This window comes from Xyrauchen texanus, chromosome 27, assembly GCF_025860055.1.
Source record: "Xyrauchen texanus isolate HMW12.3.18 chromosome 27, RBS_HiC_50CHRs, whole genome shotgun sequence".
NCBI classification, from domain to species: Eukaryota; Metazoa; Chordata; class Actinopteri; order Cypriniformes; family Catostomidae; genus Xyrauchen; species Xyrauchen texanus.
In genome coordinates, this window is record NC_068302.1 from 4,437,834 (window position 1) to 4,461,767 (window position 23,934).

Here is a 23,934-nt window from a genome sequence, read left to right on the forward strand (position 1 = left end):
GGTAGTGTAGAGATAAAAGAGAGGTGTCAGGAGATCCGTTAGATCTACCGTTTAATATGTTTGAGCTAAGAAGAGCAATTACGAGTGCTCGTCAAACCACTCCAGGGAAAGATGGTGTATGTTATGGAATGTTGGCACACATGACAGATAGTGCACTGGGATTGTTTAATAAAGTTTGGGATATTGGCCAACTTCCTTTAGCTTGGAAACAAGCAATAATAGTGCCCATTCCAAAACCAGGAAAAGATCAGTCAGACCCTTCTAGTTACAGACCTATTGCATTAACTTCACATTTATGCAAAATTATGGAATGAATGGTCGCCGAACGTTTAACATATTTCCTAGAGATTAATGCTCTTCTGTACCCATATCAAAGTGGGTTCCGTAGGGGTCGGAATACAATGGACTCAGTATTGTGCTTAGAATCAGACATCAGGAAAGCACAGACCAACAAAGAAGTATTGATTGCTGTATTCTTTGACGTAGAAAAAGCATATGATATGCTCTGGAACGAAGGGTTAGGCCTACTTATTAAGTTGAAGTCATTGGGTATTGGTGGTAGAACATATAATTGGGTTATTTGAACTTTTTATTTGACAGGGAAATACAAGTAAGATAAAATAATTTAATTTCTGTTTTGTTTTGTTTGTTTCTTTTTCTTTTTTTCTTTTATTTATTTCCTGCTTAATCTCTCGTTCCACACTTCAATCCAGTTGGTGGCGGTAATGCACCATTAAACTGGTTAGCCAACCGCCATTAAACACTAAAGAAGAAGACGAACACATCCAAAGTGTGTGACAGTCAGAGCAGCGTGAGTGCAGCACGACAAATGGCGGACACAGTGTCTCTTTTAATGTCAATTGGTCTTAGTGAGCAGAAAGCGAAGGAAACATTGAAAAATGAAGTGCTCTCCTCAACTCTCAAGAAAGCCATTGAGCAGGTACAACTATAATTTAATAAAGCATAATATATATGTGATGCTTTGTGTTGCCAACTTCATCAGACAGCATGAGAACTGACATGACGCTCTAAATTAATGAACGCAATTAATTTATTAGACGTCTGAGAAATTTGGAAAAGTTTTGTCAGGTCATTGATGATGTGACATGTTTTGTGTTGTTGTGCAGGCTCGAGGGCTGCTCGGGTCTGCTGGTATTGATAAGACTTCAGGAACTTCGCTGTACAGTATGGTGACTCGACTCAAAGACGTGAATCTACTGTCTTTCCTCACAGAATACATCGTCACACGAAAATTAACCACAGACCTGCAGCTGTCAGGTATCTGTCTTTCTGTCACTTTCGCTTTCTCTCTCTGCTGTACCTATACTAACTATGGGATGCAGAGATATTGTTCAGGGATAAATGGATACTGATATAATTTTGACAGAAAACCTATAAATGTACCGTTTTGCTTATTTTTTAAAACTGCATTCACATTTAAACTTAAGTAGACGGTTTTATATGCTTCAAGGGAAACCAGGCATCAATTTTTTGTTGTTTAATAATAATAATAATAATAAAAAAAAAGATAGATCAGTACAGAAACTTGTCATGGAGCATGGGTATACAGTTGAATTGGGAAACAAATGGAAAAATAATCCCAAATTGTTCTACCTCAGTTGCGTTGGACTTTGTAAAGAGCCATCCTCGGGATCCAGTGGACCGGAGTGAGTTTGAGAAGGCCTGTGGGGTGGGTGTGGTGGTCACATCTGAGCAGATCGTGACTGCGGTAAGGACTGTTCATTTAGAAATATTCTGCCTTGAGAAATATTCTGCCTTGACATAAAATAAAAAAAAATATTTTTTTAAAGCATTTTTGCTAATGTCTCATGCTCTTGGAAAATCTGAAAATATCAGGCAATATTAAGTTTGTGATTTTTAAGGGATAGTTAAAATAGAATGGGAAAAGACACAACTTCCAACTTCTTCAATTGTGTTGGGGAGTGGGGCTAAATCTTACTTTATTGCCTACTGAACCTCATATCATGGGGTTTCCTGCATTAACATTTTTCAGAAAGCAACGTTTTGGGCCCTGAAGCAAATTCATCTGTTTTTTCCATTCTACACTTTTATGAGAAGATAATTAATTACTATGCATCAGTATGAATTATTCTTCAGTTTACATTTTATAAATCAATCTGACAGTCACTTATAACAAGGGCTGTCAGTTTAACACATGCAGTCAGTGTGATTATGTAAAAAAATAACATATTAGGCCTATTTGTATAACTAGAAGCTAGAGTTTGTGAACAAACTTGGATGTTGGCTTGAGAAAGCCCAAACCTTGAACCAGGACTGGAACTCAATGATAACAATATATCAAAATCACAGCAAAAATATGAAATATATGCAATTACTTGGAAATTATTTAAGCTCTCCATGTCATTATACCACATACGGCATTCACTAAGATTTTCACTTTGTCAAAAGACGTAATTTTATGTGTTGTAAAAATAAGTGAATGTTAAAGGAATATTTGATCGTTTCCTCACCCTCATGCCATCCCAGAGTTGTATGGATTACATTAATGCTGCATTTATGTGATTTTTGTACCATCTGAGTTCTGATCACCATTGATGTGCATTGAAAGGACATTAAGCTAAAACGTTTAATTTGTGTTCAGCAGAAGAAAGTCAGTCATACACATCTGGGATGTAATGAGGGTGAGTCAATGATGAGAGACATTTCATTTTTGGGTGAACTAAGTTTATTTGAAAGACTATCTAGGCACATAATAATACTGTAGAACTGTAACTGTTTATAACACTTTCAAGATGTACAGGCTCACACTTTAAATGGTCAGTGTTTAGATAATTAAAATAGCAACAGATCCAGTGAAACAAAGGTTGAGTGATTGTTTTTACAATTTTACATGCCATTCAAAAATGTGGCATTTTACAATGTAAGAGTGAAATAAAATACTAAAAATAACATATTTGTACTTTTCTTTTACTTGGAATGCCAATGTTCAGGACAAAAGAAAAAAGTTTCTTTAAGAGGGTTTTATCGCATGATACAACATTGAAGGCTCCGGTCCCTTATCTGGCTAATCAAGCCTCCGAGAGGGATAAAGGCCAACTGCGGAGGATTGTGCGGGAGAGAGAGATAGTTTACGGACATGTCCGTCATATGTGTGTTTGTTGTCTTAAGTTTATCATTAAAATATTGTTTATATAATATAAAAAAAAAAAAAAACACTCACCAGTTCTCCGATACTCCGTAGCTTGTTCCTCGGCCACTCCTCCACCCTATAACGGACGACAGCCACGCCTCTCCGGGCGGATCGGAGGCAGTCCTCCAGCCCCTGGCGGATGGAACACCCCGCCTTAGGGAACAGAAGGGGTCTCCCCCATCCCTGGCAGCAGTTATCCTGCTCCAGGTGGTTGGCAGCGAGCCCCTCGCGGTCGGCGGTCTCAGACCCCGCCGCGTTTCAGCGGCTGGTAGGTGACTCCTCCGCCCCTGGCAGCGGCCCTGACTGCTCCAGGCGGTCGGTTAGGAGCCCCTTCTCCCCTCGCGGTCAGCAGCCGTCATCCGCTTCCAGGCGGCCGGGCTCCTCGTCCCCCGGCAGATGGCAGCGGCGCTCTCTGGGTGGACGGCAGTGTCGAGGACTCTGCGACGGGCATCCCTCCTCCTTCCCGGGTTTCTGCACCAATGTAAAGAAGTCAATGGAAAGGAGAGGCGAGAACCGGCTTTTCAACATAAATAATAGTTTAATAATAAACTGAAACAGAAGACACAAACACACACACATGCCGGACATGTCCGTAAACTACCTCTCTCTCTCCTGCACAATCCTCCACAGTCGGCCTTTATCCCTCTCGGAGGCTTGATTAGCCTGATAAGGGACCGGGTGTGTATGATCACGACCCAGCCCGCCCTCCGTCCTGCCACATTCACTTAAGCCATAACAGACTCGCCATGATATCATGTATTTTGACATTTTGTTGTATGTATTTGTCCGTTAAACCACAAGAAGCGAAAGCGATCTCCCGTGCGTGTGCGTTGTCTGATGGTGCGTTCACATACAACACAAAGCGAGAGTTTCGTGTGGCACACTTGCATACAAAGTCAATGCAAATATTGACTGCAAAGCCGAGCGGCACAAATGAACATGCAAAATTGCTTCATTTGCATATGAAATAAATTCTTTATTTCTTATTTAATACAAATTCTTATTAATTAAATAATCTAAAGAAATTGCTTTCTTGACACGAGATTGTCTGGATGTCACTGACGTAGTAGCAGAAGAAATCTGGAATAATGGATGAAAAAATTGTTGTAGCGGTGTGTGGGCACCCTAAATTGTATGACACAACATCATGCATGTACAGAGACCAGACAAAAAAAAGACATTGCTTGGAGGAAAGTGAGCGAGGAAGTTGGACTACCTGGTAAGTTCTGAAAATATGCGCTTCTACTTGATTCCAGCTATTGGTTGTACTTTACTATGAACCAAGTCATAGAAGCCCCTCCTCCTGTCCTTTTCTGGAAGAGATCTATTTCCATTCATTAGAAATGACAAATATGATTCGGGACTGTGACGTCACTTTCCACCCCATGTGCTCGATTTGTGCCGTTGAAATTAACAGTGTATCTGTTTACCTTCTTTAGAAATAACTGATATATGTGTGTGTGTGTATATATATATACAGTGAGGAAAATAAGTATTTGAACACCCTGCTATTTTGCAAGTTCTCCCACTTGGAAATCATGGAGGGGTCTGAAATTGTCATCATAGGTGCATGTCCACTGTGAGAGACATAATCTAAAAAAAAAAATCCAGAAATCACAATATATGATTTTTTAACTATTTATTTGTATGATACAGCTGCAAATAAGTATTTGAACACCTGTCTATCAGCTAGAATTCTGACCCTCAAAGACCTGTTAGTCTGCCTTTAAAATGTCCACCTCCACTACATTTATTATCCTAAATTAGATGCACCTGTTTGAGGTCGTTAGCTGCATAAAGACACCTGTCCACCCCATACAATCAGTAAGAATCCAACTACTAACATGGCCAAGACCAAAGAGCTGTCCAAAGACACTAGAGACAAAATTGTACACCTCCACAAGGCTGGAAAGGGCTACGGGGAAATTGCCAAGCAGCTTGGTGAAAAAAGGTCCACTGTTGGAGCAATCATTAGAAAATGGAAGAAGCTAAACATGACAGTCAATCTCCCTCGGACTGGGGCTCCATGCAAGATCTCACCTCGTGGGGTCTCAATGATCCTAAGAAAGGTGAGAAATCAGCCCAGAACTACACGGGAGGAGCTGGTCAATGACCTGAAAAGAGCTGGGACCACCGCTTCCAAGGTTACTGTTGGTAATACACTAAGACGCCATGGTTTGAAATCATGCATGGCACGGAAGGTTCCCCTGCTTAAACCAGCACATGTCGAGGCCCGTCTTAAGTTTGCCAATGACCATTTGGATGATCCAGAGGAGTCATGGGAGAAAGTCATGTGGTCAGATGAGACCAAAATAGAACTTTTTGGTCATAATTCCACTAACCGTGTTTGGAGGAAGAAGAATGATGAGTACCATCCCAAGAACACCATCCATACTGTGAAGCATGGGGGTGGTAGCATCATGCTTTGGGGGTGTTTTTCTGCACATGGGACAGGGCTGACTGCACTGTATTAAGGAGAGGATGACCGGGGCCATGTATTGCGAGATTTTGGGGAACAACCTCCTTCCCTCAGTTAGAGCATTGAAGATGGGTCGAGGCTGGGTCTTCCAACATGACAATGACCCGAAGCACACAGCCAGGATAACCAAGGAGTGGCTCTGTAAGATGCATATCAAGGTTCTGGCGTGGCCTAGCCAGTCTCCAGACCTAAACCCAATAGAGAATCTTTGGAGGGAGCTCAAACTCCGTGTTTCTCAGCGCACAGCCCAGAAACCTGACTGATCTAGAGAAGATCTGTGTGGAGGAGTGGGCCAAAATCCCTCCTGCAGTGTGTGCAAACCTGGTGAAAAACTACAGGAAACGCTTTGACCTCTGTAATTGCAAACAAAGGCTACTGTACCAAATATTAACATTGATTTTCTCAGGTGTTCAAATACTTATTTGCAGCTGTATCATACAAATAAATAGTTAAAAAATCATACATTGTGATTTCTGGATTTTTTTTTAGATTATGTCTCTCACAGTGGACATGCACCTATGATGACAATTTCAGACCCTCCATGATTTCCAAGTGGGAGAACTTGCAAAATAGCAGGGTGTTCAAATACTTATTTTCCTCACTGTATATATATATACACACACACACATATATCAGTTATTTCTAAAGAAGGTAAACAGATACACTGTTAATTTCAACGGCACAAATCGAGCACATGGGGTGGAAAGTGACGTCACAGTCCCGAATCATATTTGTCATTTCTAATGAATGGAAATAGATCTCTTCCAGAAAAGGACAGGAGGAGGGGCTTCTATGACTTGGTTCATAGTAAAGTACAACCAATAGCTGGAATCAAGTAGAAGCGCATATTTTCAGAACTTACCAGGTAGTCCAACTTCCTCGCTCACTTTCCTCCAAGCAATGTCTTTTTTTTGTCTGGTCTCTGTACATGCATGATGTTGTGTCATACAATTTAGGGTGCCCACACACCGCTACAACAATTTTTTCATCCATTATTCCAGATTTCTTCTGCTACTACGTCAGTGACATCCAGACAATCTCGTGTCAAGAAAGCAATTTCTTTAGATTATTTAATTAATAAGAATTTGTATTAAATAAGAAATAAAGAATTTATTTCATATGCAAATGAAGCAATTTTTTTCAAATTAAGTTCAAATACTTATTTTCCTCACTGTATATATATATAGTTTTTCATTTGAATTTTATTAGCTCTATAAATCAATTAAACAATTTGACCATTTGATAGAATGACATCACAACAAATATGAAATGTCCTTAAAAATATCCCTTACATGACATAATACTATATTTATTTGAAAACATATAGAATGCAAATTCCACAAACAGAGCAGTGTAAATGTTTGTAATATTCTAATTCCATTAAACTCAATGACCGTTTGACCTATAGACATGAAACCAACTGTAAAACACTCATATAGCACATGACTTGCTTTTGGGAGTAAATATTCAGTACTTTTTATACAGATTAAATTATCCCTATAAATCCATCCACGGAGGTGTTAAAGTTAAGGTGAAAGAGATTTGCTGTGCAGCAATTCCAGGCAGTGACAGAGATAATCGCGGTGGATGTGGCCCATCGCATCGGCATAATGGACAACAGAGGAAAGCACCCGTTTCCACGGCCAGTGATTGTCAGATTTATGTCTAGATCAGCAAGAGATGCTTTCTGGAAAGGTGCCAAGAACAATGAGTTCCTAAAGAGTAAAGGTTTTCAAGTGAAGAAAGACCTGACCGCTGAGGACAGGGCAACGTGTGCTCGTCTGTGGCCATTAGTAGGGAAGGCGAGGCAATCTAGTAGGCAACAAAGCAAACATCTACATCACTCATGCTTGTGAAAGTAGATGTGATTTTTTTTTTTTTTGGAGGAGTCAGTGGTATAATGATATTTGGTTCTCTTTCAGTAGCAACAGATCTGCTTATTATGTTACTAACATGTCATTAATTCTACATGTTGGTATTGATCCCTCTCTTTATTATAGGGAATTTTTATGCCACTAACAATAAGCAGAATAATAATCATTTGTTTTTAACAATTGAGAGTAAAATTAACCAAATTAGTTATACATTTTCTTATGCAAAAATTATTTTGGGTGGGGACTTTAACAATGTTATGGATGGAGGCCATCTGTCTATTTCTTCAAGAAACAATGAAAAAACATGTGAATTAAAACACTTATGAGCAAGAATGGATCTTTTAGGTATTTGGAGATATACATACCCGCACCAAAGAATACAGTGAGGAAAATAAGTATTTGAACACCCTGCTATTTTGCAAGTTCTCCCACTTGGAAATCATGGAGGGGTCTGAAATTGTCATCATAGGTGCATGTCCACTGTGAGAGACATAATCTAAAAAAAAAATCCAGAAATCACAATGTATGATTTTTTAACTATTTATTTGTATGATGGGTGTTCAAATACTTATTTTCCTCACTGTATATACCTGGAGTAATAAAGATTTGACTAAACACTCTCGTATTGATTTTTGGCTAGTTTCTGCAGACAGTGCAAATAATGTTGAGTTGTTCAAATTGATACTTCAATATTAAGAGATCATAAGGCTATAATGATTAAAATCAAATATGTTAAGATCCAGTTGGTCCAAAACAAAGCCTATTGGAAGTTGAATAATACCTTGCTAGAGAATGAAAATAAAGCTGTTGAAATTATAAGTAAATATTGGTTAAGGGCATATACCCTTAATAAAGTTGGTCACAATTGGGAATGAATGAAATTTGAAATAAGGAGCGTAGCTATATGTTTGGGGGGGAAAAAATTGCCAAAATAAATTTATTGAATTACACAATTTGCTTCCTTGCAGTTACAATTAGACACAATTTATGAAGATAAAGCTAGTGGTGCCTTTTATAAGGAGTAGACAGAAGTGGATGGAACAAGGGGAAGAGAACAAATTTTTTTTTATTATTATTTAGAAATACGGAATTGTGAAGTATCATCTTTCGTAAACGCGTGATTAATAATGGAGTATGTGAAAACAATAAAGAAATTGTCACTCAGTTTTATAAAAATCTTTACACTTCAGATCCTTATAATGACAGAAACAGATTTATTTTTTAGTAGAATTTGATATAACAGATATAATCATTATTGAGAAAATAGATGAAGAATTTAAATTATTTTGTGACAAAGATATTAAATTGGAAGAGGTTCAAAACTGTATTATGGGATTGAAAAATAATAAGTCTCCAGGGAACGATGGGCTTATTAGTGAATTCTATAAGCTGTTCAATGTTCAGTTATCTGCTTTTTTTAGTAGCTATGTTCAAAGAATCTATAGCAACTCTTAAAAAGGGTCTTATTACAATTATTCCTAAGCCTTATAAGGATACATTTTATATTGACAACTGGAGACCAATTACCCTTCTGAATAATGATGCAAAGTTGTTTGCTCTGATTTTTGCTAGAAGGTTAAAGAAAGGTTTGGAAGAAATTATTGATGAAGAACAATCAGGGTTTATGACTGCATTGTAAACAGAACCCTGTAAAAAAATGAAAACGGTCAAATGACTGGCAGCTACGGCTGCCAAACAAAAAATGTAAAATTAAAGTAAAATATCCTTATTCAAATAAAGTGCAAAAACAATACATTTACAGAAATTTTTATTAAATGTTTTACAAAGAAACCCCGTTATTTTACAGGTATTTCCTGATTTATTATGATCAAACACCTTCAATTAAGTGATTGCACTAAAAGTTTTGCAGAGAATCACACTAAGATTGGCCAACATAGATGGGAACTCCTTCAATACTGAAGTTGGTGGAGAAAATGTCAAGAGTGCCTGTCTGCAAATTCTAGGCAAAGGGTGACTTTGAAGATGCTAAAATATAACACAGTTTTGATTTATTTTGGATTTTGTTTAGTCACAACGTAATTCCTATTGTTCCACTTATGTTATTCCATAGTTTTGATGTCTTTACTATTATTCAAAAATGTGAAGGAAAATAAATTATAATAAAGAATGAGTGTTTCAAAACTTATGACCGGTAGTGTACATAACAGATTTGTGCCAAATGTAACTTATCTCCAAGGTTTTTACCCAGAATGCATATTACAGTGGCCATCGGATTGCAGAGCTACTTCCTGGATAATTCTGTGGGAATGACCAGCCTCCATATCCATATAAAAATAATAGCATAACGGATGCAGTGGTGGCTCAGCGGTTAAGGCTCTGGGTTACTGATCAGAAGGTCAGGGGTTCAAGCCCCAACACCACCAAGACAGCACTGTTGGTGGTGTCTTGAGCAAGGCCCTTGAACCTATCTGCTCCAGGGGCGCCGTATCATGGCTGACCCTGCACTCTGACCCCAGCTTAGCTTAGCTGGGATATGTGAAAAATAAATAATTTCACCATGTATATGCAGAAATGTATGTATAATGTGTGACAATTGATCAATTAAATTAAAATTAAATTAAACAATTAAATTAAAATTAAATTAATAAAGGGGCCTTGGTACTTCAGCGAGTATTGACTCTGACTACCACCCCTTGAGTTGTGAGTTTGAATCCAGGGTGTGCTGAATGACTCCATCCAGGTCCTCCATCCAGTGGTGGCAGTGGTGGCTCAGTGGTTGAGGCTCAGGGTTACTGACCAGAAGGTCGGGGGTTCAAGCCCCAGCACCACCACCAACAGTGGCATCTGTTGGGCCCTTGAGCAAGGCCCTTAACCCTATCTGCTCCAGGGGCGCCGTATCATGGCTGACCCTGCACTCTGACCCCAGCTTAGCTGGGATATGTGAAAACTAATACAGTTCACTGTATATATGCAAAAAACTGTGTGTATAATGTGTGACCAAAATAAAGGATTCTTCTTCCAAGCAACCAGTTGGCCCAGTTTCTAGGGAGGGTAGAGTCACATGGGGTAACCTCCTTGTGGTCGCTATAATGTGGTTCACGATGGGGCGCATGGTGAGTTGTGTGTGGATGCCACGGAGAATAGCTTGAAGCCTCCAAACGCACTAAACATGATTTCTCCACGTGATAAGATGTGCGCATTGACGGTCTCAGGCAACTGAGATTAGTCCTCCGCCACCCAGATTGAGGCAAGTCACTACACCACCACAAGGACTTAAGAGCGGATTGGGCATTCCAAATTGGGGAGAACGAGGGGAAAATATAATAAAAAAAATAATTATGGAGGCCATATGAACCTTAAATGCAACATAATTTTTGTAGTCTTCCCCAGATCTTGCCTTGACACAATCCTATCTCTGAGCTCTGCAGGCAGTTCCTTTGACCTCATAACTTATTTTTTGCTCCGATATAAATTTTCAGCTGTTATATAACCTTATATAAACCTTATATAGACAGGTTGACTAAATTTGCCACAATCAAAGTGTAGAAACATCTTAAAGGTGATTCAGAGAAATGGGATGCACCTGAGCTAAATTTCTGAGCTAAAAACTGTGTTATAGCAAAGGGCCTGAATACTTATCTCAGTGTGATATTTCAGTTTTTTCTTTTTAATAAAGTTTTTTTCATTATGGGGTATTAAGTGTAGGCTGATGTGAAAAAAATTATAATTTAAAAATGTTTAGCATAAGGCAGCAATATAATAAATGTGTATAAAATGAAGGGGTATGAATACTTTTTAAATGCACTCTATGCTTGTATATGTATTTATGTTTACGTATTGGTGTTGTCAAAAATACCGGTACTCAAACAAAAAATGATTTACAATACCAGAATTTCTGAAGGTACCGAGTACCGGGTCCACATTTACTGTCACAAGAGCTGCAATATCTTCTGGTCAAAAGGGCCATAGAAAATGTTTCCCTTCTAGAGAGTGAGTCAGGTTACTACAGCAGATACTTCCTGGTTCCCAAGAAGGATGGGGGACTGCGTCCTATTTTAGATCTTTGAGGCTTGAACCACTCATTCAACTCGAGTTCAACATGCTAACTGTCAAGACGATCGTGTCACAAATTCAACATCGCGTTTTGATTATTCACGATCGATCTCATGGTGGCATACAGAAATACTGCCACAACACAGGAAGTTCCTGTGGATTGCTTTCGGGGGTGAAGCTTACCAATATCGGGTTCTTCCATTCGGCCTAGCCTTATCACCTTGCACATACACAAAGTGCATCGATGCAGCTCTGGCTCCATTGTGACTCCAGGGCATCCGCAATTTGAATTGTATAGACGACTGGCTGATACTAGCACAGTCGCAAGAACTGGCATTACAGCACAGAAATATTGTCCTAGTTCATCTGGTTTCTCTGGGGTTGAGATTCAACGACAAGAAAAGCATTCTCTCTCCTGCCCAGAGAACGACATTTTTAGGGAATGTATGGAATTCGATCACGATGCGGGCACAGCTGTCTCCCTCTCGAATCGAGACCATTCAGAATACCCTGAGTAAAGTCAGGCTAGGCCAAGATCATACTGTTCTTCAGTATCAACGGATGTTGGGTCTCATGGCATCTGCGTCCTCTGTGATACCTATGGGCCTTCTGCATATGAGACCATTCCAGTTGTGGCTCAAAGCCAGGGGATTTCATTTTCAAGGGCCAATCCCCGAAGGCAGATAAGGGTTACGCGCCACAGGCTACATACCCTCTCTAGGTGGCTCAGACCCCGGTTCCTCACCTTGGGTCCCACTGTAGGTGCATCTTGCTGTCGCAGATTCTTAACGACAGACGCCTCCCTGTCGAGCTGGGGAGGAGTCTTAAGTGGTCGTCCAGCTCAAGGGGAATGGGAGGGTCATCAGCTCGATTGGCACATCATCTGTCTCGAGTTGATGGCTGTATTTCTGGTCCTGAAGTACTTCCTCCAGCATCTGAGAGGCGGCCATGTCCTGGTGCGGGTGGACAACACAAGGTTCCTTTCTTGACCATACATCCGGTCACTCTTGAGGCCTTCTGTCCTCCGGCGTTCACAACGCCGAATCAGGAGAAACTTCACAGACTGTGTCCAGTAAATGCTCTTCATTTATGTCCACCGTACTTGCAGGTGGCGTAAGTCATGGCAAATACTTGTTTGTCATGGGGGCTGTAACGGGGGCGGCCTCCACAAAACGGACAGTGTCACATTGGGTGAGGGACGTTATTGACGGTGCGGTCAAGCTTAGCCAGTTGGCATCAGTGCTCATTCTACCAGGGGGTTGCTTCTAAAGCTTTGGCGGGGGGTGCCCCTCTGCAGCATGTTTGTGATTTGTCAGGCTGGTCCTCTCCGCACACATTCATAAGATTTTATAGTTTGGATGTTCATGCCACTCCGGGCTCTTACGTCCTTGAGTCAAAATCACAAGCTCATGTCTGAGACCTTTCGTGATCTTGTGAGCAAACACTACCCAACCATAAGAGTCCAGACCCCCACAGTGCGGCAGCGTGGGTATTCTCGTTCCCAAAGCACTGAATCAAGCGCAGCATTAAGTGTAGCTTTTGACAGGGAACGTCTCAGGTTACTTGACTGTAACCCTTGTTCCTTGAAAAAGCGGAATGCTGCACTTCATGGCTGTACTGAGGATGTCCAAGGACTGCTCTTCAGACAAGTATACCTGACAATACATCTGTGGCACATCTATTTATAGTCCCTGGTACTGGCACATTCTGATGATGTCACCAACAGAGGCTATAAAGGTTCTAGTCAATTTCATTTTGTTGCACACACATTCACAGCTGGTCACTCCTAAAGATGTTCCAAAAGCGCTCAATCAAGCGCAGCATCTCGTTCCACTTTTTCAGGGAACAAGGATTGCAGTCAAGTAACCGGAGATGTTTCACTGTAATAGTGAGGACATCTCATAGACTTCCATTGATTTCATAGAAGTCAAAATATATTTTATATCCCCTAACCCTCACAGAAACCTGTGCATCCTAATCATGAAATACCTGTAAAATAACTGTAACTGTTATGATCCCCTGTTGTCTGCCCCGTGTTTCTCTTGTCACCTGTCACAAACTACATTTCCCACAATTCCCGGCCCTTATCACTGCCAGCACTCAATCATTGTTCTCACCTGTTTGTCGTTTGATCATCACTCTCCCTGTGTATTTAAACCCTGTTAGTTCCCCAGTCATTGTCGATCGTTGTTTGTGGATGTCTGGAAGTTTGTTTGTTTTGCCTTGTTTACCCTGTTTGTGTACCCTTTGGATGTTTTTGTGTTTTGGTTTCATTTTCCCATAGTGGACGTTTCCTTTGTTCCAGTCTTGTTTGTTTTCACCTTGATCAATAAAAATCCGCACTTAGATCCTCACCCCTCGTCTGCCTCCTCCTGCTAACGTTACAGAACGATTGACCAAATATGGATCTAGCGGTATTACAAGCGAACTGTCATCTGCTTAGCCCCATGCAAGAGGACCGTCCTGTGGAGGACCACATCTGCGATTTCCTCGAGCTGGCGAGTGTCGCAGACTTCCCGGACTCCTCCCTGGTGGTTTTCTTCAGGGCTAACCTGAACAGTTCGCTCAAGAAGCAGTTGCCACCAGCGACGCGCGGCTGGACGCTCCTCGAATTCGTGGAGGAGACTCTGCTGGCCTGCGGCTCGCCGTTCACTGTGGGCGTCGTTGAGGAGGACCCTGCCTCTCCTCCCACAGTGGTGACCCCCCCAGTCGTCCATGGTTCGTCCCTTCACGCCTGCCCCGCCTGCCAGCGAGCCAACCCCCACGCCTGCCTTGGTCAACGAGCCAGCGCTGCCAGCTTCGTCCACCTGGAGGTGGAGGAGAGGGAAGGCTTCCGCTCCCCAGTTCACGCCAGCCACGGTCAGCGAGCCTGAGCCTACGCCAGCCACGGTCAGCGAGCCTGAGCCCACACCTGCCACGGTCAGCAACCCAGTGTTGTCAGCCTTGTCCGCCCGGAGGAGGAGGAGGAGGAGAAGAGGAAAGGGAAAGGAACCAGTGCCCGCAGCCTTGAACGTCAGTGAGCCAGTGCCCGCAGCCTTGAACGTCAGTGAGCCAGTGCCCACAGCCTTGAACGTTTTTTTTTGTTTTTTTTGGAGCGTCTAGTATCCGCTCCTTAGAGGGGGGGTTATGTTACGATCCCCTGTTGTCTGCCTCGTGTTTCTCTTGTCACCTGTCACGAACTACATTTCCCACAATTCCCGGCCCTCATCACTGCCAGCACTCAATCATTGTTCTCACCTGTTTGTCGTTTGATCATCACTCTCCCTGTGTATTTAAACCCTGTTTGTTCCCCAGTCGTTGTCGATCGTTGTTTGTGGATGTCTGGAAGTTGATGTTTTGCCTTTGGATGTTTTCGTGTTTTGGTTTCATTTTCCCATCGTGGACGTTTCCTTTGTTCCAGTCTTGTTTGTTTTCACCTTGTTCAATAAAAACCCGCACTTAGATCCTCACCCCTCGTCTGCCTCCTCCTGCTAACGTTACAGTTTCTCTGCAAAACCTTGAATGAAAACTTCTGTAAATGTATTGTTTTTGCATTTTATTTGAATAAGGATATTTTACTTTAATTTTATGTTTTTTGTTTGGCAGCAGCTGCCAGTCATTTGAAAGTTTTTTTTTTTACTTTTTTTATTTTTTTTTATACAGTGCATAAATATAAACCTATCTACAAAGAAAAATTTTAAATTGTTAGTATGGACTTAAACCTTTATATAATGAGCTACATATTTAATTACAGATCATTATTGTAATTTTACATACATTTTGTCTGTAATTTTAGAAAAGGGTAAAAATACAGTAAAATAATCATTTCAAAAATTTGAAATTCGTGTAATTTGTCATTATTGTCATAAACCATAAAATTCCAATTGGGTTGTTAATTATAGATAATGTCTGTAATTTTACAGAGTTTTGAATGTAAATTAAAAAAAAACTTTAAATTAGGATTTTTTTTTACAGTGTGGGTGACATCAATAATAATATTAGGTTAATTTTAGATATGATTGATTACAATTGTTACATACCAAGTGATTCATTCATTTAATTTATCGACTTTTACAAAGCCTTTGATATATGAGTCATGAGTTTGTTTAGATGTATTGAATAATTTGGTTTTGGAGAATACTTCCAAAAAGCTATTCAAACTATTTACAATGGATGTATTAAGTCAAATTAACAACAGGTGCAACTAATACATTTTAGATTAATCGAGGTATGCAGCATGCTAGCCCATTATCTCCATTCTTGTTTTTATTAGTTACTCAAATTATGGCCCTACACATATAAAGAGTAGAATTTGAAGGTATTGGCGCATTAGGAAGAGTATATTATTGTACCAATTGGCGAACGATACTTCTATTTTTCTTAAAATTGTAATAAAGGCGGTTAATTATATTAAATAGTTTTCTTCAGTATCAGGTCTAAAAAGGAATATTAATAAATCTGTGCTGTTATCACTTAACAGAATTAAATGGTATTCCCATTAAGCATACAGTTACATATTTAGGAGTTATGATAGATAAAGATGAGAATGAACGCAGTGTGCTTAACTTCATACCTATTAGGGCTGGGATAAATTATAATTTTTTAAACGATTAATCTAACGATGAATTTTTTCAGTTCGATATCGATTATCTCCCCATTAATTTACTAATAGCAATTTATTAGGGCTGGAATAAACTATTATTTTTTTAAACTATTAATCTAGCGATTATTTTTCCGATGCATCGATTAAACTGATTCATTTTTTTTCAGTCCAATTCGATTATCTCCCCATTAATTGACTAATAGCAATTTATACATGTTGATTTACATATCTGAATGAAAAAAACATTAATTCCTTAACATTGCAATGTATGTTTATTGCTCTTAAAATTCCCAAATAAAAGACGATACAAGTGCAAATTAATGCATTCTTAGTCAGAGGTAGCATTCAATAAAACCTTGAAGCCTTGAAAACACATAGGCCTAGCTTACTGAAAAAAAGTGCATCTTGTAATTCTTCAGATTAAAATAACAACAATTTGATGTCTTATTATAGCTTACTCCAACATCGAGTGTAAAGTGGGGAGTTGAAAAAAAACTTACGGTGCTCTGTCATCTGCAGCTGCTCCCGGGTGGCGCCTCTTCAGGTGCTGGTGCATTGCCGTGGTGCTAGAATGGAAGGCCATCTCCATTTTGCAAAGACGACATATCACGGAATTGTTTCCTTTTTAAATGAAAGAATTCCCATACTTTAGAGGAACGAGTGCGTGTCGCCTTGCAATTCTGATAATCTGAGGAGCCACTCGTGTTGCTACTACTCTCCGGTGCCGTCGTCATTGTTTTGGGTCTGACGAATCGACGCGCATATTTTGCGTCGACGTATTTTTTTGATGACGTCGACGCGTTGTCCCAGCCCTAATACATATAATTAACAAAATTAAAAGGATATTTAATGTAAGGCTTCAAAGAGATTTATCCTGAAATAAAGGGTCTTACTGTCTAAAGCAGAAGGGATATCAAGATCTGTTTATGTGTCTTTAGCCTTAGATATGACATCTAGTCTATACAAGGAACTTTTTATGGAGAAACAGACAACATTATTTGAGAATGGACATTTTATGTAAGCAAAAGAGTAAAGCTGGGTAATCTGTGCTTACCTTTTGAAACCTTGAATAATACGTTTAAGGTTAATTAAATTCATGAAAGAAAAGGACAGCATGTAGTACACAGTTCCAAAGTATGTGTTTGATATGTTGGGTGGCATAGATCTTTTGTTGATGTGATTATAAACTACCTGTGAAATTAGCTAAGTTTCACAAACGAGCTTTATTAGCTTGGATGCTGGTATTTAACCTGTCGATACGCAATTCCCCCGCACACGGTGGTGACATCACTCTGCTTACATTTAATATATAATTTACCGTTTATATATGTAATTAATGTTAACAAATTATACATCTTTTCAAAGGTCTAAGGGTTCAACATTGATATCTGATCTCTGTTTCATGATAGCAATGCTCCAGAAACAGCAATTTAGTTATTTGTGCCAGGAGTACAAATGAAAACATGCAATATCAAAACGGGACTTCATACATTTGTTATGAAAACGCGATCGCCAGATGAATCCAGTTCGCCACACTTGGGTCAATTGTCCATGACAAGCGTTCATTGAAAAACATCCAATAGCACTTTTTATCCATAAAAGTGATAAATCTGAGAAATATTGATATATTCTCCATTGTTTACATGTGATCTCGCCTGAAAGAATTACCTTTCGTCATCATTCTTCAACGAACTATGCAATCTGAGCAGCATTCATGTTGTAAAACTGTATATTATCTTATATATTAGAGTCTCGTAAACAAAATGAGCCGGTCTCCAAAGCCTATTTTTAAAAAATGCGGCATAGTTTTATTCATAATAGCCAAGCAGTGCAGTCAGATTTTGTGACGTCTTAAAAGGCGGAGCCTTAATTTTACTGTGCGCTTCCAGCGATTTTACAGAGAAAAAAAGCTTGCAGAAACCTCATTTTTTGTTAGATCATCTTCAAATTTTAAACATAACTTCTTTAGACTTGTGGCTTTGAGAACATTGTACATGTATTTCTGGGTTGTCTTGGTACTTTTATTATTGTTTTTTTAGAAAATATTTCCATTACTATAAACTTCAGCTTCTCTAACTTTAAAAAATAACAACATATATTTATTCTGAAACTTGGTAAATAAAGCCCAAAGTGTCTTCGTTCAAAATAAATATATTATTTGGAATAATGGAAGTATTCAATATAAAAACAGATCTAATAACTGTGTTGTACATTATCTGTTTTATATTCTGGTTTTAAATTTTATATTCTGTACATATATGTATTGTGATGTTTTATGTGGGGTATATGTAATGTATGTTATTTTATTTGTTTACCTGCCCAGGGACAGCAGATGTAAACTAGCTATTAGCTAATTCTGGCGCAATTACTTTTAATTGTGCATTGTCCCTGTAAAAATAAACAATAAAATGAAATGAAATCTCTCTTCTATAAAAGTTGGTATGAAAATAATATTGTGTTAGTCAACTTTTAAATTCATACCGTTATTTGTTAACTTGTAGTGAATTCTTGGATAAATTTGGGTTTCCAGTTACGCCAAAAGAGTATGCTGTTGTGTTTGATGCCATACCTCAGCAGGTTACACATTTTGTAAGTGCTTGTGGAAGTGATATTTCTGAGACAATGTATGTTAAAGACAGCATGTTTATAGGAGATATTGATATCCTTAAACACCATTGTACTAATAAACATATTAGAAATATTATGATAGGTGAAACGGCTATGTTAATTGTGGAACAATGTAGTTACAATGTATTTACAAATATAAACTAAAGCTTGGAATATTTGAGGAAAATATTTTTTAAATAATAAAGTAAAAGAGGTTATATTCAAAGTTTTACATGGTATATATCCAGCTAAAGGTGTATTAGAGGGATTTCATTTGGATATTGATTATTCCTGTGTCTCTTGTAATACACAAATGTTTTTTCTTGTTTCAAAGGGGGCGGGACCTGAAAAAAAAAAAACACACACTCAGTCTTGCTTGACACCTAGGGGCAGCACAAGATGAAGACACATTCTTGTGTACAAATGCAGCTGGATGGAGTGTAATTCAAAATGCAGGGATCTCTGTGTTTTCTATGTTTCAAACTACTTTTATCTTGAAATCACAACCTAAAAATGCTGTGTTTATGTTGCCACACAACAACTAGAGATGCTCCAAAAGCTTCCATCTGGCGCGTGTGTACATTGACGTGTCCTTAGAAAAGCCCTTATGATAAATCTATCTCATGACTTTCTTCTGCTGAACACAAATTAAATTTTTTAGAAGAATGTATCAGCTCTGTGGCTCATCACAATGCAAGTGAATTGGTACCAAAAATGTTAAGCTCCAAAAGCACATAAAGGCAGCCTAAAATAATCCTTATGATTCCAGTTGTTAAATCCATATCTTCAGAAGCGATTTGATATGTGTGGGTGAGAAACATCAATATTTAATTCCTATCAATCTCCACTTTCACATTCTTCTTTTTGTTTTTGGCCATTCACATTCTTTGTGCATATTGCCACCTAGGCAGGTGTTCTCACCCACACCTATCATATAGCTTTTGAAGATATAGATTTGACCTCTGGAGACTTATAGATAACTTTTATACTGCTTTTGTGTTTTTTGGAGCTTCAAAATGTTGGTACCCATTCACTTGGAAATTTACAAACTTGGACCTACAAAACTGAGATATTCTTCTAAAAATCTTTGTTTTTGTTCAGCAGAATAAAGAAAGACATACATCTGGAATGACATGAGGGTGAGTAAATTATGAGAGAATTTTCATTTTTTTTGGTGAAATTTAGCTTTAATTAAAATACAAATTTTAGGGTGGAGCTAATTATCAAGAAATATAAGGATCAGCTGCTGGCCGAAAGATATCGCTTCAACATGGGCATTCTAATGGGTGAGTGAGTGTGTCACATGTGTGCTGTGTGAGTACAGTGATGTGTTGTGCTGTACTGGTGAAGAATATTCTCTGTTTGTCTTCTGCAGGTGAAGCCAGAGTTGCTCTCAAATGGGCTGATGGCAAGATGGTGAAGAATGAAGTGGATATGCAGGTGTGTGTGCTTGAGTTTTACTTTCTTATCCAAATCATTCTATCGGTCAGTGAATTTGTTCTAAACAACTGAGCTGTTTTCTTAGGTGTTGCACCATCTGGGTCCAAAAACTGAGGCAGACTTGGAGAAAAAGCCCAAGGTATATTTTCACTGTCTCACATAGAGAATTTTGTTATTAAGTAGATATGTAGCTGTGAATTGTGCTGGCATCTTATTTATTCTCACCTCACAGACAGCCAAACCCAAACCAGTAGAGAAAGACATGAAGGATGAGCAGAATTCTGTAGTAAATGGTAAGACAGAAATGACAACAAGTGCTATAAACAGTATTTACACAGCAAAATTAAAGGTGATGCAGCCTTTTCTTTACACAGAAAAAAGTAGCATTTTAGCCACCTCTGATACTAGGAGGTGAGCTCAGTCAGGGCCGGCATAGGATTGCATCCTTACACAGAATTTGGAGGTGGCACAGATTCACTGTAACTCAGCATTGTAAAAAATTGTATACAATAATTCAGAAAAAAAGCAATCTCTTATGCTGTTTTCACACTTGGTTCCATTACTTGATCCAAACTAGGGTTGCAACTGTATGAGATTTTCACGGTACGATAACAGTCTCCGAAAATATGTGTAAAAATGTTGTGTAAAAAAAGTCTCCCTTTTGAAAATAGAATAAATAAGAAAGCTAACAGAATTATAAACATGATAAAATTATTACATGTTATATAACTAAAGCATGATAGTTCCATGTTAGCATAGCATGTTAAATTAACTACTAAATGAAAAATAACATCAGCTCTGTGAGCTTTTAAGTAATGTCCTATTATTATTAACAATTAACATATACTGTAGGTGCACGACAGCATGGCCAGACTGCTCCTGTTTGTACCTTTAACTCAGTGGTTCTCAACTGGTTGTGCTTCAGGATCCACATTTTACATTAGAAATCAAGTGACGACCCACCACAGTAAAAACATAACCTGTATTTAATGTATCCTGGGTTGCATTTCTTTTAATGTTGCATAGTTTTGTTCATGGTTTTCAAGTATAAGGACATTCTTCAAGTGACATTATTTTTGTTGTTGACGTCAACAACAAAAGCGACAGGAAGTTTTCTCTCCCCATTTTAATATTTGAAGAGCATATTTACTTAGATGAGCCCATTATTATCCTTTTTGTTTCCTAATTTCAAATAGAACATACATATTACACAGGAGGAAAGGCTCCTTATTACCATGGTTGGGTTCAGTTTTATATTAAACTATTATTTATATTGTCATGCCGGATCTCGCCGCCGCCTCTCCATTAATCCCTTTACAATTTGTTAAAACCACATTTGGAAGTGGGTCATTTTTTCTTTTTTTTTTGTATTTTCTTTTTTTAAGTCTTTACATTTCTACATCCAGTCTGCGTCAGACTGTTTTTTTTTTGTGACCGTGTAAATTCAACCATGAAAATTCATTGGTCAAAAAGGCTGGGAACCCTGGATTTAACACCTAAACTTGAAACACACACATCACTTGCGTAAATCTGCTGCAGATGTATTGAAAGAGATTCAAAGAATATGAGCTGCTCTCCAAAGCTAATTTATTCAGAGAAAAGGAGCTCCATTTCTGCTGCACACCTGAATCAACACCAAATGCTGGTGAGAAAGCACCCTTTGGGCACACACAGATATTTGTTTTGTCTTTGTTATCTCTTTTTGTGAAGGTGAAGAAATGAAGTCTTTGATGGAGCAGTTGAGAGGAGAAGCACTCAAGTTCCACAAACCAGGTGAGACAGTTGTGTCCATTCATGTCCATCTTACATCAAGGGCATAACCATGACTTGAACATTGGGGGGTACCAAACCATATAATGGTCCTCTTTGGTCTGTTAAAATAGTAAAGGTGCTGAATGCAATAATTTTCTGAATAAAGGAATTAAATGTGATAAAGGCCCAAAAATGGTTTTGAAAATACTTTTTTTCACACGGAACTGTATTGCTAGCAATTTGCCTGTTTCAGTCATCATCTTATTTGTGCTGTCTCAAATAATTTATTTTCATCACTAGGGCTGCCCCCGACCAAAGATTTTCCTAGTCGACTAGTATGCGTTAATTTAAGCCATTAGTCGACTAGTCGCACATTTATGATATTAATTTAATTAAATCTATATATTTTGAGGGCATCAGAAAATGGTTTGAGTTCCAGGGCTGAGAAAGTATAAGTAACATTGCTAACACTGTTCTACATTACAGAGAAATACTAAATCGTAATAATGAGCCTTTAAGCGAGCCGCAGTGTCACCGGCAAAAGCGGTAATGATTCTGAATGTGTGGGAAAAACCAGCAAGGAGACTGTCTGAACATTTTGTTAATTTATAGAGAGAAATGCACATTAGGGTTGTGCCAACAGACTCTGGGATTGACGATGGTCAGAGTGATTGACAATAGCCAGTGTTGGGGAGTAGCTAACTACATGTAGCAACGCTACTAATATAAACTATATTTTTCAGTAGCTTGACAGTAGCTCAGCTGCTCTTACAACAGAGTAGCTTGTCCAGTAGCGATCTACTTTTTCCAGCAAGTAGCTGTGTAGCCTGACCAAACACTACAACGTGTTGGTCAGATTATAACTAATAGCCTTCCTTATTGCGTAAAAGCCTTTTACCGGCAAAACATCTTGACTGTCTGGCAGCATATTTCTGTCTGCTGATCAGAATCAAGCAGCGTCATCTTTTTTCTTTTGTAATGGCAGATCACAAACGAAAATAGTGAATTAACCGTCATCTACTTAGAGCTTATTACAGCTCACTTTGATAAGAGATTGTCTTATGTTAATAAATGAACACCATTTTATTCTTCTATGTAACAAAGAATGTTTCAGACACTTTGTTCTCAATAGATCACACAACAGCATATTTACCTTTTACTATTTTAAATAAAATCATTCAAAATGTTATTGCCTTTTTGAGGGATTTTGTTTCTCTTCTAAATATGTTTATTTCACTTCTCACCATCTGTGGCGTTACTGGGAGCAGCGATTTATATTGATATTTATAAATATACTGTATAGATTATTATAATAATTACTATCATGCAGAACCATTTGATTTCTCAACATTAAATTAACTATTATTTGCATGTAAAATAAATAAAATTATTGGTACAAGAAATTTATGGTATGTATTATTATTATGCAACTTTTTTCACTAAGGAGCCATTTTTTTTTTTTTTTTGCATTTTTTCGAAAGAGCCAAACGAATAATTTACTATTTTCAAAAACAACTTTATCAATAAAATAAAATGTTTATATTGCCCATAGACTACTCAAAAACAAACAAATATGAAAAAATTAATAGGCAACATGTTGCAATATGGAATTTGAGTACACTCGTTTGTGCGGGTCTCCATAAAATTACTTCATTTTACAATTGTTCATGACAAATTTTACTTCCCTTTTTGGATGGGCGATATGTAAAAAATATTTTAATAATAATCACATTTAAAATTTCATGATATCCGATTATATGGTCAACCCCCTAGGTCGGTCAATATTTTTGCTTTATTGATTTTGCTTTAAAAATGATATAAACGTATTGAAACACGAAAAACTTAAACAAAAGACATTTCTAAATTCAAATTGCACTTTAAACTAAACGAAAAAAATCTATTAAAATAACGAAGTGATTAAAAAATCTTCTATATAACCACATCCCCAAATCCAAACATTTACCATCTCCAATGGCCTCATTTGCCATCATGCAAGTATCAGTATGCAGCAACG

General features: G+C 38.3%; 1 protein-coding gene across 1 annotated transcript in view; it reads left to right on the plus strand.

Annotated features, from left to right (window-relative positions):
- The first annotated feature begins 784 nt into the window (after nucleotides 1–784).
- The window catches only part of LOC127621017 (glutamine--tRNA ligase-like), a 62,923-nt gene continuing 39,773 nt past the window's right edge, over nucleotides 785–23,934 (plus strand). The window contains exons 1-9 of the mRNA XM_052094428.1: nucleotides 785–940; nucleotides 1,128–1,278; nucleotides 1,620–1,720; nucleotides 4,657–4,664; nucleotides 19,938–20,014; nucleotides 20,104–20,168; nucleotides 20,254–20,307; nucleotides 20,401–20,461; nucleotides 21,879–21,941. Coding sequence (XP_051950388.1) covers nucleotides 830–940; nucleotides 1,128–1,278; nucleotides 1,620–1,720; nucleotides 4,657–4,664; nucleotides 19,938–20,014; nucleotides 20,104–20,168; nucleotides 20,254–20,307; nucleotides 20,401–20,461; nucleotides 21,879–21,941 — 691 coding nt within the window. The 5' untranslated portion in view covers nucleotides 785–829. The remainder of the gene's footprint in view (nucleotides 941–1,127; nucleotides 1,279–1,619; nucleotides 1,721–4,656; nucleotides 4,665–19,937; nucleotides 20,015–20,103; nucleotides 20,169–20,253; nucleotides 20,308–20,400; nucleotides 20,462–21,878; nucleotides 21,942–23,934) is intronic.